Source organism: Phragmites australis, chromosome 19 (genome assembly GCF_958298935.1).
Source record: "Phragmites australis chromosome 19, lpPhrAust1.1, whole genome shotgun sequence".
NCBI lineage: Eukaryota > Viridiplantae > Streptophyta > Magnoliopsida > Poales > Poaceae > Phragmites > Phragmites australis.
Window position 1 is genome coordinate 519898 of NC_084939.1, and position 17384 is coordinate 537281.

The 17384-nt window shown below is 46.2% G+C and overlaps 1 protein-coding gene across 3 annotated transcripts; it reads right to left on the bottom strand.

The window, feature by feature from the left end:
* Nucleotides 1–399: 399 nt before the first annotated feature.
* On the bottom strand, nt 400–4849 carry LOC133900600 (disease resistance protein RGA5-like). 3 transcript variants are annotated; one of them, XM_062341794.1, is made up of 4 exons: nt 3898–4849; nt 1318–3575; nt 1112–1248; nt 400–609 (listed from the first exon to the last, which is right to left on the bottom strand). In XM_062341794.1, exons 1-2 carry the CDS (start codon nt 4734–4736, stop codon nt 1607–1609), a joined length of 2808 nt encoding a protein of 935 aa, XP_062197778.1. In that variant the 5' UTR covers nt 4737–4849; the 3' UTR covers nt 400–609; nt 1112–1248; nt 1318–1606. The 3 variants fall into 3 exon arrangements, with proteins under 3 accessions (XP_062197778.1, XP_062197779.1, XP_062197777.1); XM_062341795.1 differs by having other exon boundaries at nt 606–736; XM_062341793.1 differs by lacking the exon at nt 400–609 and having other exon boundaries at nt 920–1248.
* Between the last annotated feature and the right edge of the window lie 12535 nt (nt 4850–17384).

Below are 17384 nucleotides of genomic sequence, written 5' to 3' on the forward strand. Positions count from 1 at the left end.
TTGTGGAGTTAATCTAAGAGAAAAAGAGAAATAGAAATTCCAAATAAAAAAAAAACATCCGGCCCTTAAGCCCCGCCTCTTCTAACTGAACACTAGTGATCGATCCCACCTCTCTGCTCACCTGGGATCGATCCCACCTCACACGTAACCCCCTCCCCCCTTCTCTCTCCTCCCTCAGGCAATCTTATCTTATTTTTCCTCTCAAAAAAAATATTATCTTATTTTTGGGAAAAACATTCAAACATATATGTTCTATCTATCTCTTGGGACGTAATATTATCACTAGAAATAAATCAACTTCCATTGATTAATTACATCGATCTACCATAAACCAAAATTCTCAAAAAAAAAAAAAAAAACATCTACAACTTAATTCATTGGACCAGAAAAATCGTGGCCTTGGATCTTACCGCATGCAACCTATTAGGACTATCCTAAAAAACCATAGGACGACAAAATATTTTATTTTCTGGGATGAGTACATAGTATGATATCTCTTAAACAGTGTTACTACACGAGTTGAACCAATCTTGTAAGATGCATGTACTTGAAAGAAGCCACATAGGTGTTATTAGGGTCTTCGTGAGCCTTCCTCGCGCGAACCCTAGCCTAGACAAGATCCAAGCAGTGGTGTAGGTGAGATCCAGCAGCCACGCAACTTTGATGCAAACTCTGGTGGTGGCAAGCCTGACCACCGTGCAGCCGCGATGCAACTGTGTGCAATTTTCGAACAAGCCTAGTATTATGGACTATGTTAATTTTTACTTCAATATCTGCCAAGCAAATGCACAAACACATTTTTTTCTCTCCAACCTCAGAAATACCATGTTAAATTTGAAGAAGAGTAGTATATGTTGTGGCAAGAAGGGGATTGACTGTGTAAGTTATTGCCAAACTGAAAGAAAGTACAACAAATTACTTGAGACAAATCGACTAAACACAGTGCTTGCATGTGTAGTTTGTAGAAAGTCCTTGACCTCTAGGGATAAATTCTAGGAAAAAAAATCAACAATGCCCACGCAAGTGCGCAGGCGATCATGCTAGTTAACTTAAACTTTAATACATGTTAATATGTAGAGAAATGAATATGTTAGGAGTAAAAATGAAGTACCAGAAGTATTAAGGAGCCTGTGAAGGGTCATAAGTGTGGCTTTTGAGTTGACGAGAAATGGGCTGATATTTTGTAGCAACTCCTTTCTCCGTTTTTGTTGGAACACTTTTGCAGTAACTCTGATCTTCTTGCTTGAACTGTGCAAACTTTCATAAGGAAATGCAAGAGAAAATCTGTTTGACAGAGTTGGAGTGGAAAATTAGTACCTCTTCGTGTTCTTCCACTTCATTTCCTTCTTCTGCCCTTGTTCTGTATCACAAAGGTCCACTTCCACTCACTGGCAGAGCCTAGTGGAGACCAATCTGGGCTCGGGCCCCCCTTGCCCGGAACAAAATTCCTAAGACCCGGGCATCCCAGCCCAGCCCCATATAGCCCATAGCAAATCAGCCCATGAAAAAGCAGCTACAAGGCCTATACATCAACCCACCACCACGGCACCACCAGTCAGGCAGACAGGCAGTCAGCACACACTCCTCTTTCCTTGCCTTCTCGTTCTCATCTAAAATGATATTGTGGGACTGGTATAGTTTGTTGATAAACATTGAGCAATTGGCCCCCCCTGTATTTTGTTTCACCCTCCGCTATCATACTTTCTTCCTGAACTCTTCGTATTTCCAGATCTGGGTGACAGCTGCGATCCGTGGATATTGCTTTCCGAATTGCAGCTTCTGCAGTCTCCACCACCCGACGACTCGCATTCGAACATATTATTTCAACACGAACGTGCTCTAGCGAACACAGATTCTCCAAGCCAAAACTGAAATCACGGTTTATATCTTCTGTCCGTGAAGCTTGGAACAAAAGCGTAAGCCTTTTGAGCTTTTGCATACCTTGTGTTTCTGGTGCAAACATCTTTAGCATAGCCTTACTCGCAAACTGTAAGTTTGCTAGATTCTTGAATCGATCAGAGTCGATGCCAAACTTTCCTTGTGGTGCATGTTTCGATGTCAGGGAGAAGGAATAAAGAGTAGGTAACTCCCCCAGCCTATCAATGATCTCCTGTGACAACTTGTAGACCTCGATTGATAACGAGGAGAGGTTCTGAAGTGAGTCAATCCATCTTGGCTTTGCATCGAAGCAGCTGTACCTTATCTCAAGCTTTTGGAGACTTGGAGGGGCCCATTCAGCACCCAAATCATCCATGAAATCCAGGGAGCAGCATGTCAAAATGGAGAGACTCTGGATGTTTTCTTTGAACTGGACCAGTGAACGAAGGTTGTCTTGCAGTTGTTTAACAGAGCTCTTCAAACTCTCATCCCATGACCAGATGGCAATTCTAAGAACCCACAACTTAGTTAGATTACAGAGTTCTTTCAGTAACTCTGGCTTACTGATGTTGATGTCGCCTAGCTCTTGTAAAGATGACATTTTCCCGATCCCATCTGGTATCTTCATATGACTATTAACGCATAGGCGTTCCAATTGTCTTAAGAAGAAAACACTTTCCGGCAATTCATTTAGACCACTTGCACTTAAATCCAGTGTCTGCAAAGAATTAAGATTCATAATTTCTTTCGGAATGCCAGTGATACATTTACCTCCTATGACCAGATATTTCAAAGAACGTGAATTATGAATACCCTTGAGATGATCATCCTGCAAAGAATCACAGCCCCCTAAATCCAAAACACGTAGATACGGAAAATCTGAGAGGGATGGCATAGTATCACTATCACCAGAGACAACAAGTGACCTCACAAGGGACAAGCGCCCTTGTGGCAGGGAGTGTACTACATTGTTTTTCTGGATGGACAGCCGGTGAACTGTATCCGGCAAAGATCTGCCTTGCGGACCATCTAAAATTGTAACAAAGTTTGCTTCAGTTGACTTTGAGATGATAAAGTCGTGCCCAAAGTTGTACCCACGGCAAGATAGGGCCTTACCATCAGCATCAACTTCCACTGCTTCGATCATCTTTTTCTTTATGAGCTCACTGAGGTAGCTCTCACCTACTTCCTGCAAAGTCTGTCCTTGAGCCTCCTGTACGAAACCTTCAGCTATCCACCCCCATACTAAGCGTTCTCCACTAATCTCATAACCCTTTTGAAACATACTAAGATACAGTAAGCAATTTTTTAGATAGTCAGGTAGATCAGGATAAGAGAGAGCTAATATTCTTCTGTCATACACTGCCTGCCAGTCCTCCGCTGTCGATGGTTTACTTGCGAGCAATTCCACTGTATCAATGATGACTGATAGTATTCCATCACATGTTTCTATAAGTTTTTCAGAAATGTTTTCCAGTTCAGGAGGACACTTGTCTTCAGAACCAAACAACTTTTTGCAGAATATTTTTTTAGAGTCAGTTGCTGAAAGAGGGGGCAATTTGCCACCAATAAACTCAGTAATAACAGTGTCGCGACTTGTCGTCAGAACTGCACTGCCGTTGCTATTTTCTATCAAAGCACATTTTATAATCTCCCATGCTTTTGAATCCCATATATCGTCAACTACAACAAAGAACCTAACAAAACAATATTTTCCCAGAATTATAATCCATGCTTAATAATCAATTTACAGTCACGAACGGACAAAAAGATAAAGTTCCATTATCTAAATAAAAGGTAATTTGACTTCAGGGGAAACGAACAAGGCACTCCTGAAGCTAAAAGTGTTGTTACAATGATTTTTTCGTAAGAATTATCTTAAAAACAATTCCTCAAGAAAATATTGCCATTTAATGCAATTTTGCACAACTTCCACAACTACTCCAAATATCAACTTTGTAGCAATAAATGACGTTAGTTGGTTGTATAAGATACATAGATTGGGTGGATGTTACATACCTTTTGTTTATGAGGGATTTACGGAGTAACCCCATCAGCTCCATTAAATCCAATATCATCAGAGAGATCTTTTTGTACTTTTGATTGTCAAGACCGACGAGAATGTCAGTGAAAACTTTCCTCAAATCAGGATTCTGGCCCACCTGAACAAACGCCCCACAATCAAATTGCGGTAGAAGCTTGTCAAACACTTCTTGGGCAAGAGAAGTCTTCCCCAGTCCTTCAGATCTAACAATAGATAGTATCTTCATCTTCTTGTTGCAGGCGTCATTATCCACCACGGATAGCATCCTTACAAGCGCATCCCTTGGCTCATCGACGCCATCCAGTGATGCGTGTGTGTAGAGAGCCAAGATGTATGGATCAATAGTCGACGATGACGTCACAGAAGGCTTAGGCACAATATCATCGACTTTGAGTTTGCCACGCTGTTCTGCCTTCTCCTGGAGTTGATCCTCCATGTCTTCAATCGCACTAGCAATCCCATGGAGAGCCTTGCCCTTATTGAACAGGCTGCCCATCTTTTGCAGGCAGCCTTTGAGCCCGTCCGAATCGGCTGGCTCAGGGCACTCCTTCAGGGACTTCAGGAAGGTGTCGATGACGAGCTCCATCTCATACGACGCCTCCGTGACTTCACGAACCCAGCTGACCTGTGGATCAAGCTGGTCCGGAGGCAAATCGGACACCTTGCACTTGCAGAGGGCGGTGTGAATGATCTCAAGCTCTCGTGAGAGAGACTCGACTTGCTTCTTCACAACCTTCTGCAGGTTGTACTCTTCCTTGAGCAGCTCCCTGAGCTTGGCGGCGAGGCTACCCATCGCCCCCGTCACCAGATCCATGCTTTGTTCTCTGCAGCTCTCCAGATTGATTACTTTTTTCTGTTGCTGTGTAGGGTGTGGTGTGGATGGCAGCGCCTTCCGTGTCCGTGGGTTCTAACAGGGGTACTCACAGCATCTCCAAAGATTCTTTAAAACTCACTATACTTCCATATGAGGCCAACTCCATCAGTGCTGTATCTAGTGCTACAGTTTTTCGCAAAGTACTGTAGCACTGAAAATTGCATTAGTGACACTACAATGTTGCGGAGAGGGTGGGTCCGTATTTTTGCGGACTACTGTAGCAACAAGTATCACTGTAGCAACACTGTAGTATTACTGTATCAACATTGCTCATAGAGACTGACAGTGGCCCGGAGGCCGAAAACGTGTCGGATTACTGTAGTTAATTTTCCCATATTTTTGAGAATTTTTTGGACCTTAAAAATTGCTAGGAGTTCTAAAAGTAGTTTTCTTTTGAGTTTTTTATTTTAAAACCTACATAGGGTATTGAGGTAAATTCTTTTAAAATGGATTCATCATGAATTATAGGACCTACAGAAAAAGTTTCATAAATTTTAGAGTATGACAACTCCACTATCCAAATAGAGAAAGATGGAATAAAAAAAATTCGAAATCAGTCGATTACTGTTCATCCGAGGGATTTTCGCCACCCAATTTGGCTAAAACTCATGATTACTGTGCAAAATCAATTTTTACCATACGGTTTGACGAAAACCCATTTTTACCATACGGTTTGGTGAAAATATGGTTTTCTCTAAACCGTTAGACGACTAGGTAATATTTTTAAAATTTCTTTATTTTTCTGTATTATTTATATAATTTCCGTAAAAAAACTAATATTAAAAAAATTCTTCAACAAACTCCTTACCCTTGTATTTCAACAGACTCATTCCCTCTCCTACATCACCGACGTGTAGACCCCATCTTTTATCTTCCTCTTCCACCCTTTCTTTTTTCTCTCTCTCCTTTCCTATTCACACTGGCGAGGCAAACGTAGCACTATGGCTCCGGACAAGACGCCGCTACCCGACGTGGCCGAGGACTACGCCTTCACCCCTGCCAACAACAGCTCCTCTCCGTCGACCTCCGCTACTGAGCCTGTCACGCTCACGAAGGGCTACCAGCCGGCCTGATCGAAGAAGGGGGAGGACAGTTCTCGGTCCTTCTTCACCCCCGTGAAGCCCAAGATCGAGCAGCAGTGGCAGTCGCAAGTCCCTGCTGGACTGGGCGCTGGAGATCCTATTCACGGTTGACCTCGACAAGAAGGCCCGCCGGGGGGACCTCGCCGCGTCGCTGTGGCTGCGTGGTGACATCCCGCTCCCCTACGACCCGTCCCGTCCCACTCGCTCGTCGCCAAACTGTCCCGCCCGGAGGGCTGCGGGCCGCCATCGCGGATGTCGAAGCTGGGCAAGGGAGGCAGTGCGCATAGCCATCTGGCGATGCTGCACTCGCTGGCGCACACCAAGAGTTGGGCGATCGACCTCTCCTGGGACATCGTCGTCCGCTTTGAAGCGCGGATGCAGATGCCCCGCCAGTTCTTCGACGACTTCGTGCGTGTCGCACAGGACGAGGGCCAGCACTACATCGTGCTCTCTGCATGGTTGCGGAAACTGGGCTCGCACTATGGCGGTAACGAAAGTCGTCAGGGAGGCAGGCGGGTGGGAGCAGTAGGTGGGCCTGAGCAGTAGATATCCTTATTTTCACTCAGTAACCAAGGGTATGATCGAGTGATTGCATGATAAAATTAGCTCAGTATGAGTAGAGTTGCAAGTTAGCAAGTGAATGCCTAATGAGTCATGTCGGATTATTCGGATTCGGACTTTGTCGGATGCCGTGTGGATCGCAAGAGTACCTCGGGCGGGTGTCACTTGCTTGGGCAATCCATGGTTTCATGGAGTTCTAAAAAGCAAAACTCGGTAGCTTTGTCCACCGCGGAAGCCGAATACATAGCCGCCGGAGCATGTTGTGCTTAAATCCTTTATATGAAGCAAACCTTGTTAGACTTTGGTGTTCATCTAGAGAAGGTTTCACTCCTTTGTGATAATGAGAGTGCCGCAAAAATTGCAAACAATCCCATTCAACACTCTCGTACAAAGCACATTGATATTCACCATCACTTCCTTAGAGACCATGTGGCTAATTGTGATATCTCTCTTAGTGGTGTAAGGTCGGAAGATCAATTGGCAGATATCTTCACAAAACCTCTAGATGAAGCCACCTTTTGTAGATTGCGAAGTGAGTTGAATGTGATAGATGCTTCTAACGTCATGTGATGCCTTGTCATATAGATGCATTCATGATAGGTGCTTGTCTAACCTTTTCAAGATAGTGGTGAACATAGGTTTTGCTTGAGATTGTGGTCCCCAAGTTTCTCTCAAGGCATGTTGATGGGTTCACCATGAAGAAGCTTGAGAAGGGAAGTAATATGACAAGAGACATTTATCTTATGCTATGCATTCACATGTCATATAGCATGCACTCACGTTTACTTTCATGCATATGTTTTTCTTTGCATGTGTCTTGGCGGTAGAGAGATCACAAAGGAGGATATCACTCTTTGATATTGTTGTTTGCTCTCGATGTGAACATACATATCTATAAGTGTGATTAGAGAGATATAAGTGCTCAATGCCTAATGAGTCATGTCCTAGCGAATTTAAAGCCTTAATCTTTAAATTCATAGGAAACATGGCTCATACATTTCTTTTGGTGCTTTTCCTCTCTTTCTTTGTTCTTATTGCCTTTTTGCAAAATTATGTATATAATAGCCTCTTGGCCAGTTATTTGAAAATGAGTGTTTGAGAGGAAAGGGTTTCACTCAAACTGGTCCAAATATGTGTTTTTGTTGAGTGGTTAATTGAAATTTGGACTCAGTGAGAGATTTTAGTTCAGCTCAGTCTTTTCCTTATAACCGGATGATCCGACGCTCTCTGCTTTGCTCTCAGCGGATCATCTGGCGCTCAGAAGTCTCTGTTGTCAGAAGCAGTCATGTTATTAGTCCGACGTTCGCAATGTTTCAATCATCGGACCTTCCGGCGTTCATAATTGTGTTCAAGCTTAAGAAAAGGTCTGGCGCTCAGTGCTTGCCTCACCGGAATATCCAGCGTTCAGATATATTTTTTGGCTCAGTTTGCATGCTCTCTGCAAGAAATCATCCGGCGATTCGTCCGGTATTCTCTCGGCACATCTTCGGAACTTCCGGCGTTCGAAAAGTTTGCGGGACCCACCTATCATATAAGGGCGTCACGGCGTGTTCCTTCCTCTGTTTTCATCGAGATCCGCCGTCGCCGCTCCCACCGCCTCGGCGTCGTGCTCCCGCCGTCCAAGCGCCGCCTCCAAGCGCCGCCGCCCCGCACCACCTCGCCGCCGGTCAACCGTCGCTGGTCCACCGCCCCACTGCCGCAGCTCGCCGCCACCCAGCGCCCCACGCTCCCGCGCCCAGGCCGCCGCCGCCGTTCCTAGCTCACCGCCGGCGCCCTAGCACCTTCTCTGGCCATTGTGCTCCTCCCTCACCACTGGTCTCCCTCAAATATTCTCGGTGAGCACGTTTTTCGGTCAAATTGATTGAATTGTGCAAACCTTAGATGAATTCTTCCATATTTGCCTCAAATTCCATCAAATTTGTGCCCAATCTCGATCAATTTGATTCTATTAAGGCTTAAATTCATGTATCTAGGGTATGTTCATCAAATGTGTGCTTCTCTTGCTAAATTCAATCAAATTCACTCAAATTTGCCTCAAATCAAAGTCAATTTGGTGAATTTCATTCAAATCTTGAAATTTTCTGTGATCAAGTCATGAAATTAGAGTCATATCCTCTATGTTGATCACATTCTAGGGCTTGTGGATCTAAATTGAACCTTTTTTCTCAATTCCCTCCTATTTAGGTCAAATTCATGCTTATTTGCCCTAATTTCATTTGCTTGTTGATCAATCTGCCAAAAATCAATTCATATCATTCATGCCCTCTGTCTTGCGTAAATCCCTAGCATGTTAGTCTCTTTCATTTCATGCTTAGGATTCAACTTCGGGTCAAATTTCATGTCTCTTTTTCTCATACCTGAAGTGATTGATCATTGCTATCATCTTTCTATCTGTCAGATGGGTCGTGAGCGTAGTGACAAGGGCAAGGGCAAGGCAGTTGAGCAACCTAAGAAGAAGAAGTCAAAGGCTCAGAAAGAGATGGATCATGCTATGGCCGCCGTAGATGCAGCAGAGTCTCAGAGAGGTTTTGAGATCAGGGATACCTCTACTCCTCCGCTGCGTCGATCCGTCTGCACTCGTAGATTGGGCTCGACGCCTTCCAGCCGGTCAGTTGGTCAGAAGAGGGCTCGTCAGGAGCCAGAGCCAGAGGAGGAGGATGAGCAGCAGCAGTCTGAGCCAGAGCAGGCAGAGCAGCAGCAGACTGGGCAGCCCTAGCCGCAGGCAGAGCTTTGTTTGTGTGACTTGACCTCCTACAAGTCACCAAAGATCAAGAAGCTGAGGTTTGTGCCAATAGAGGAGTGGTTTCCAGTGGATAGAGATGAGGGGACAGATCCGAGGTTCCACACCATTCTTCAGGAGAGCTTCTATATCTCTTATCTTAGGAAGAAGGTCAGTTTGAGTAATCATAAGTCTCTGAACTGGCATTACATGCAGTTGGCTGTAGGGGGAGCTGATTTGATACAACACTTTGACACCTTCCCGGGACTCACAGCTCTGCTCACGGACGTGGACAGATACGTTGAGGAGTGGGTCAGAGTCTTCTACACCACTGTTTGGATTTCAGATGACAGGATGTTCATCCAGTTCATGTTCCAGGGCCAGCAGTACAGACTCTACAGGAACAATATTCTTGAGGCATTGGGGGTTCAGGCTAGTGCGAGGAGTTTGCACGAGATTGTCTATCCGAGCGCCAACCCCCCTCGCCATGGTCTAGTTGGAGGGAACTTCCCATCTGATGATGAGGTCAGACCTTTGTTCAGGCCGCCTTTCCTTCCAGGTTCTCCGAGGCTGCTAGATATGCTGACGCCTGAAGCGAGAGCAGTTCACTTTGCTATGAGGTGCAGTTTGTTGCCGAGGGTCGGATATGCCGAGGCGATCACCAGTCTTCAGCAGTGGTTGATCCTCTCCATCCTCACTCACCAGCGCTTTGATATTGTGGACTTTCTTCTTTGTGAGATAGAGGATGTGATTGCCGATGGGATGACGATGGTCAGACAGCAGTCGTATGCTCATTTTATATCTCACATGCTTGCTCACTCCATCAGTTTCCCGGAGCACCTTCAGGTATACGAGCGGTCCCCCCACTCTTTCAAGGTATACGCTCCAGCTCCTCCTTCAGACAGACGCCGTGGACAGCATGCGATGGCTCACGCTCAGGGACAGGTCCCATCTGGGGACAGAGACAGAGTTGCTGCTGAGGACCAGGCCCTTGTAGAGGCCAAGGCAGAGTTACCACATGCCTTCTTTGACTTGGGCAGTGACAGCGACTCGGACTCGGATGATGTCGAGTTTATTCCTCCAGTCGCCAGGTCTCACGACACCGAGGCAGGAGGTTCTTCTCAGGCGGTGCCTCAGACTTCAGTGCCTCTCTCTTCTGCACCTGAGATGACACCTTCTGTACATCCAACTGCTTCATCTTCAGAGCTCACGCTTATCCTTCAGTAGATGCAACAGCAGCAGGCAGCATTGGCAGATATGCAGATAAAGCTTCAGGCAGATATGGCTCGCCGGGATGAGCAGCAGTTTGTGCTTATGCAGTCATTGCAGCAGCAGCAGGCTATGCTTTCAGCTCTTCAGGCAGACATAGAGAACAACGCCAAGTTGTTCTCGATTCTCTTTCAGGCACAGGGCCTTCAGCTGCCTGCGGCACCTCGTGCACCAGCTCCTGCCCCGAGTCCACTCCCAGGGTGTGTTGGTGGCTTGTTAGCTACTTCGGGGTCTGTCTTCCCTCTCTCAGCTCTTTTTACCTCCGGAGTGCCTCCTCAGCTTGCCGGGACTATTCAGAGGCCAGTGATTTCATCTTTGACATCACCTTTACCCACTGGTCCTCTCAGCTTCGAGGACTCTCCGCAGCTGACCGTCCCGGATCAGCATGTCTCGGTCGTGCCATCTTCTGTTGTGCTGTTAGCTTTTGACGAGCTTGAGGCTACTATTCAGCAGACAACAGCTCAGGGTGTCGACACTTCCAGCTCTGTCCCCTGTCCCATCGCAGTGTCGATAGAGGTTTCTGCTCCATCTTCATCTGTTCAGCCTTCAGCCGGATCCCTCTCACCTGTCATTGACGCCATTGCAGCCGAGCATGACTCTTTCGACTCTGAGTTTGATGCTTCTCAGTTCGTGGTGCGACCGTCTTCGACAGCATCGGCTCCTCCATCTCCTCCGGCCCCCGATGCTTAGTAGGATTCTCTTTTTGGTGCTTAGATGCCAAAGGGGGAGAGAGTCTAGTGTTAGGGGGAGTTTTGTTGAGCGGTAGTTAGTCTTGAGTAACTAGATAGCTTGTTAGTTTCAGGGGGAGTCTAGTTTAGCTTTTGGGTAGCTAGGTTCGGCTTGTTGGATCTTATGGTTTTTGGTGTAATGACAAGCTATTTGGTTCTCTCTATGATTGTGTTTCGCTTGTCATTGCATTGTGTTTAATTTCATGCGTGCTAAATTCTTATTCTACTAGCATGATAGGGTGTTCTTCTATTCATATATATCTATTCATATATACACAAAAAGGGGGAGATTGTAGCATTTAGGCCTCTAGGTAAGTGGTAAGTGTTTCGGTGATTAATGACAACCGCATCATTGTGACTAACAAGTGTGTTTTGAAGGGTATAAAAAATTTAGTTCACAATGGTATTCGGGTATTCTTGGTCCCTAAGGCGTGTTTATGGGCGATCAAAGGACATATGCATCAAGATTATGGATCCTTTAGTTCTAAGTGTCACAAGGAGATGAAGGACACTTAGAGTAGTATAGGTTTTATCCTTCCTAGTCTTTTGACCGTACTATAAAGGGGGGCTAAGAGTTGTAGCTTGACCTAGTGGAGTCTAGACAATGCGAGATGCACACTTGTGAATTTGTAGCACTAGGTAGCTCAAAGAAGCCCATGGTGAAGTTGGCGAGAAGTTAGAGATCAAGAGTGTTTGAATTGGATGAAGCTCACAAAAATTGAGTACACCGGATGATCCGGCGATAAAGGTTGAACACGCAGGAGGTTTTTATACAGAGAGGATGGAATGGAACCCAGTTTATTTCTATACGCCAGATATTCCGACGTATGAGTTGGTTCAACACCGGAGCATTTCCTATGCGATTTGGAACTGAAATTTTTTGAAGTTCACGCCAGATGGTCCGGCGTTCGGTCACGTGCACGCCGGAGCTTTTTACATAGAGAGGTTGCAGAAGGCTTTCTGGGACATTTCTATACACCGGATGGTCCGGCGTTCAGTCATTTGTACGCCGGAGTATTTTATACAGAGAGGTTGCAGAAGGTTTTCTAGAGTAGTTCTAGCCGCCGGATGGTCCGGCGCCACTTCGGAGTATACGCCGGAGCTTCAACGGCTAATGGCACTGTTAACGGCTAGTTTGTCAGAGGAGTTAACACCGAATGGTCTGGTGAAGGAAAAGTGGTGTAAGCCGGACCTTCCGGCGTTCACAAAAAAAGGTGGGTTGTTAGGCAATGGCTAATTTTGGGTCTTTAGCCTATAAATACCCCTCCACTTGATTTCATTGGTCTCTCTTGCGACCCAGAGGAGATCATACACTGTGTGTGTCATTTAGAAGCAAGAGAAAGCACTTGAGTTGATTTATAAGTCCCTAATTGAAGATTAAGGACATCATTAGTGCTTGGAGAGTAGCAAGTGTGCATCTAGCTATAGTCTAGGCTTGATCTTGGTCAAGTGAAGCTATTGGCTTGTTACTCTTGGTGGTTGGTAACACCTAGATGGTCTTTGGTGATCGGTGATGTCTCGGTGAGCTCTTGGAGTGCTTGTGGGAGCTCCGGGAAGAGCTATGTACTTGGTTTGATGCCTGCCAATTCGGAGATGGAGAAGTGGCAATCATGAGGGAGCACTTGAGTCTTCGTGACTCAAGGGTGAGCGATATCCTTGGTGGATGCTCCAACGAGGACTAGGGGGGAGTGCCAACTCCTCGACACCTCGGGAAAAAATCCAGTGTTCTCTTGTCCATCTCTTTACAATTCTGCAATCTAATTTGAGCATTGACATTCTTGCAAGCTTTCTATTCCGCATTTTCATAAGTGTTTTTGCTTGCTTGTTATGATTACCCTCTCCTAGCTTGTTCATGCAATTGCTATTTCTTTTCATCTTGTTTAAGATTGCTATTTGCTTTTGATTCGGTAGAAGTTTTAATTGCCCAATTCACCCCCCCCCTTTTGGCCATTCGATCCTTTCAATTGGTATCAGAGCCTCGTGCTCTTGTAAGGCTTAAATTCCTAGAGTAGTGGCCAAGGTCAATGTTACTCCACAGCCCATCAAGAAATCCCTTCATCAATCCACAAAGAAACTAGCACCACAACCCAAGAGAGATCCACAGCCTAAGATGAGAAAGCTTGGGAGAGAACCTCGAGTGAAGGGCAGTCGAGTTCCTGAGAGACACTACCACTACACCTACTGCCAGAGAGAGGGTCACTTGGTTGGATTTTACTTTCATCGTAGGAGGGAGGAGCGGCGTGAGTGGGAGTGGAGCACCCGGGACATGTACCGCCCCTCTGTTGGCGTACATGAGCCTTTTCCACGTTCCTACCCACGAGTCTCCAGCGCTTTTTAATCTCTTCCTAGAGGTGATGCTCGGCGTGGATTTTACTATGACTCATATAGTTTTGGTCCACGTGTAAGAGGCTTTGAGTCACAGCACATTGGTAGACCACGTTTTCCTCATCGTGGTACTCGCCTCCAGCGTATTGGTGTTGAGTTGCATGCACCTATTGTTTCTGCTTCAGGGCGGATGACCAAGTACTGGATTCCTATGAGGTTTTTGACTAACCCCAGTACTGAGCTATCCACCTTCTATTCTACTCATATGTAGGTGGTAGGCTGAGGCCTGGAGAACAAGTGGCTCATCGACTCCGGTTGTTCGCGCCACATGACCGGAGATTCATCATGGTTCTCCAGCCTTACCCCCGTGAAGCGACATGAGTACATCACATTCGGGGATGATCGGAAAGGAAGGGTGAAAGCCAAAGGTATGATAAGGATGAATGAGAGTTTCACTCTCAAATATGTGGCTGCGAAATGACTCGGTACTTAAATGGCAAGGGAAGGTATCTTTCGACAATGAATACCACAAAGGTAACTCAAGCTCCAAGAGCATCCTCATCCAGAGTACTACTCCACCTGCCCCCGCCAAAACAGTTTTCACCCATTTTTACACGTTACCCTCCACATCCCACACGACATCAATGATTTCACAACCATCATGATATTTACAACCATCAAGGATTAATGGTATATGAGTTATCATTGATACAGTAAATCTTATCTCCGAGGAGTGGTGTTTTAAATGCGACATCTCCGAGGAGACATATTCAATCCTAAGCACGCTAGATATCAAGACATCGTCTGTCATTAATATAGATAATAACAGGTAATCTTAGGGTGATATGTATTTTGGATGATAACATTTATGGCATGGAAAGTGTTTAATAGGATTAGCTACCATAAGCAGTTGTAATAGTGCAATACATAGCACATGCGATATAAGTCCAGTTTTAAGTTGAGCATGTAGATTATTTGAAAATATAGGTTCAATACGATCAAGGAGATAGTACTTGCCTTCTCCGGAGTTTTCTTTGAAGTCTTGATTGTAATCGGGATCCTCCTCGCCTTTGCCACTTCCTGCGCAGAACTCGCAGAATTCGTGTGCTTTAGCAATTACAGCTACGGTCAACAACTGGCTATACTAAAGAAGAATCAAATAACACCAAATGGAAAGCTAAATGAGCCCTAATAGATATCACAATATGATAGATGAATAGATCTTGATTTTAGATGAATTTCAGTGAAAGAATGGCCGAAATTGGAGCCAGAACGGAGAAGTTATGGCTCCCAAAAAATTTAATCAGAAATTAAATCGGGAAATTATAAAATGGCACTATTCATAGGTGGGGCCCACGGGTGGGACCCACTGAATAGTAGCCTAGTCCTAGATGAACAGTGAATTGGTGGGACCCACATGAACAGTATTAGTTTGGGCAAAATGGGCTTGGGGATGGGCCTAGATGGGCTTGGGCTGGGCTTGGATGCACAGTATTGGTCCATACAGCGGACTCGGCTGGGAGCTCGTCGACGGCGGCCAGTGACGAGAACGACGCTGATCACGGCCGAAGAGGGGGCAACGGCGCGGAGAAAAATGGGTAGAACCTCCCCTGCACGGGGAGGGGCCAACCTGCAAAGAATAGAGGCCTAGCACCTCTAGGCATCACAGCACGATGGCCGGATCATATCACAGAGCAGAAGCACACGCCGGCGGCGACGTTTGCACGGCGGCGGAGGCAAGGCTCGCGGTGGCACGTGGCTATATGCTAACAGCGGCTCAGGGGCGACTACATGCTATCCACGCGGTGCAAGAAGGGAAGGGAGGCTCACCGAGTGGGTGAACGGTGATCGAAGAGGGCGGTGGCTGGCGATTTGGCGAAGAGGCGACGGTGAAATGGCTCGACTCCGTGCGCGGGCGCCTCTCTTTGGGCTTCGGGCGGACGGGCTGCAGCACAGGGATAGCAAAGCAGTGGCGGAGAAAAAGGGTTGCGGCGGCGGCGGCAAAATGGTTAAAAGGGGAGGTGAGTAGCCTGGGCTTGCTATTTACAGGCGAAGGGGGAGATGGAGAGAGGCGGTGCGGCTCGCTGGCGTCGCGCGACGTCTGCGGCAAGGTGGCGGTCGGCGCCCACCCTTTTTCCTGGGGTATGGGCCTGCTCTGTGCCGTCCATGCGCGCACGGGACACGAAAGTCTCGCAGCATGGGCAGTGGGGGCATGGGCAGCAGCAGAGAGAGAGTGGAGCGAGAGAGAAGAGAGAGCGGAGATCGCGGAGGCCGGTCGGGAGATTTTTCCCGGAGAAAATGGTGGCCAGCAGAAGGCGTCATCGCGCTGGAAAGGGAAGAAGGGAGGAGAGGGAGGAATGCACGTGGGCGGATGGGCGACACGTGGATACGTGTACGGGCGCACGGGGTGCGGGCGAGCGCGCGTGGGCGTGGCCGGGCCGCCAGCGCAGTGAATGGGCCGGCGCGCGGGAGAGAGAGGAAGGGCCGGCGCGCGGTGCGCGAGCGAGAAGAAGGGGGAGAAGGAGGCCGACTGTTGGGCTGAGAAAGAGAGAAGGGAGGGGAAATCGGCCCGGGAGAAAAGAGAAAGTGAAAAGGAAAATGAGAAAAAGAAAAGAGAGAGGGATTTTGGAATAATTCAAAATGGAATATTTTGAATTTGGATTTTGGCTTTGGTTTAAGATCAAGTCCATTTGGAATATTTGAACTTGGATCTCGAGACTTTCTAAGATGATTTGAATCAAAGGATACGAACTCGAATTTGGATTTGTGCTGAATAGAATCTAAGAGTAGATTCGAAATTGAGAGGCATTCAATTTCAAACCTCCACACAAAGAACCATAGAAATCTCAAACTAATGCATATGAACCAACTTGATGCAGAGATTATTTTGAAATTGACTCTAGAGCACTTTGAAATACCTATGCAACTTAGCACAACTCATAAATATGAATGTATATATATACTGGTATATATACATCCACATACCTATTTTTTTAATCTTAGTTAGCTTAATTAATCTTAAAAAGTTTTAATTTGGAGTGAATTTTGTAATTAATTGGCATGCTTAAACTCAGGATGTTAAAGGGGGATCCTGGCGAAATGTCAGAATCAGCGGTAGGGGCGCCTAGTCCAGCGAGGCCTCCTCATCCCCGGACGAGGACGCGGGTGTGGGATGCGTCCTCGGAGAAGGCGGTGGAAGCGACAGTGGAGGCGGCAGCAGATCCATGTGGATCGCGCGGGAGGTGGAGGTGGACGGTGGTGGGCGAGAGAGAGAGAGAGAGAGAGAGAGAGAGAGAGAGAGAGAGAGAGAGCAAGCAAAGTGATAGAGCGAGCGAGAGGATCGCTCACATTTAAAGTCATGCGCGTGAAGACGTATGGATTTTTGAGTATCACTGACGGTTCGTAAACACAACCGGCAGTGATAGCCATTATCACTGTCGGTTATTAAAGGCATGTATTTTGATGAGCTAATATCACTGCCGGTTCTTAGCAGTAATACATTACTGTCAGTTCGTATTACTAACCGGTAGAGTTAATCAGTATCACTGCCAGTTCTTGCTGGTTCGACTTTTTATGTGCGGCTGAAGCTTACAAACCAGCAGTGAAGAGGGGGCATGGATGACCTTTTCTGTGGCAGTGAATAATAAAGAAGTTAATAAGTTGGTTCTAAAAAATGCTCCGAGAAATTGCATTTTGACTTCCCCTCCCATACAAAAGCAAATGATTCATTGTTGTGCTGAGAAAACTACTAGACACATAATTGAAGAACTTGGTGATGATCATTATGCAATTCTAGCTGATAAGTATAGTGATGTATCACATAAAGAACAACTAGTTCTTTGCTTAGTTATGTTGATAAGCTTGGAAGGGTACGTTAAAAGTTCCTTGGAGTAATTCATGTAGC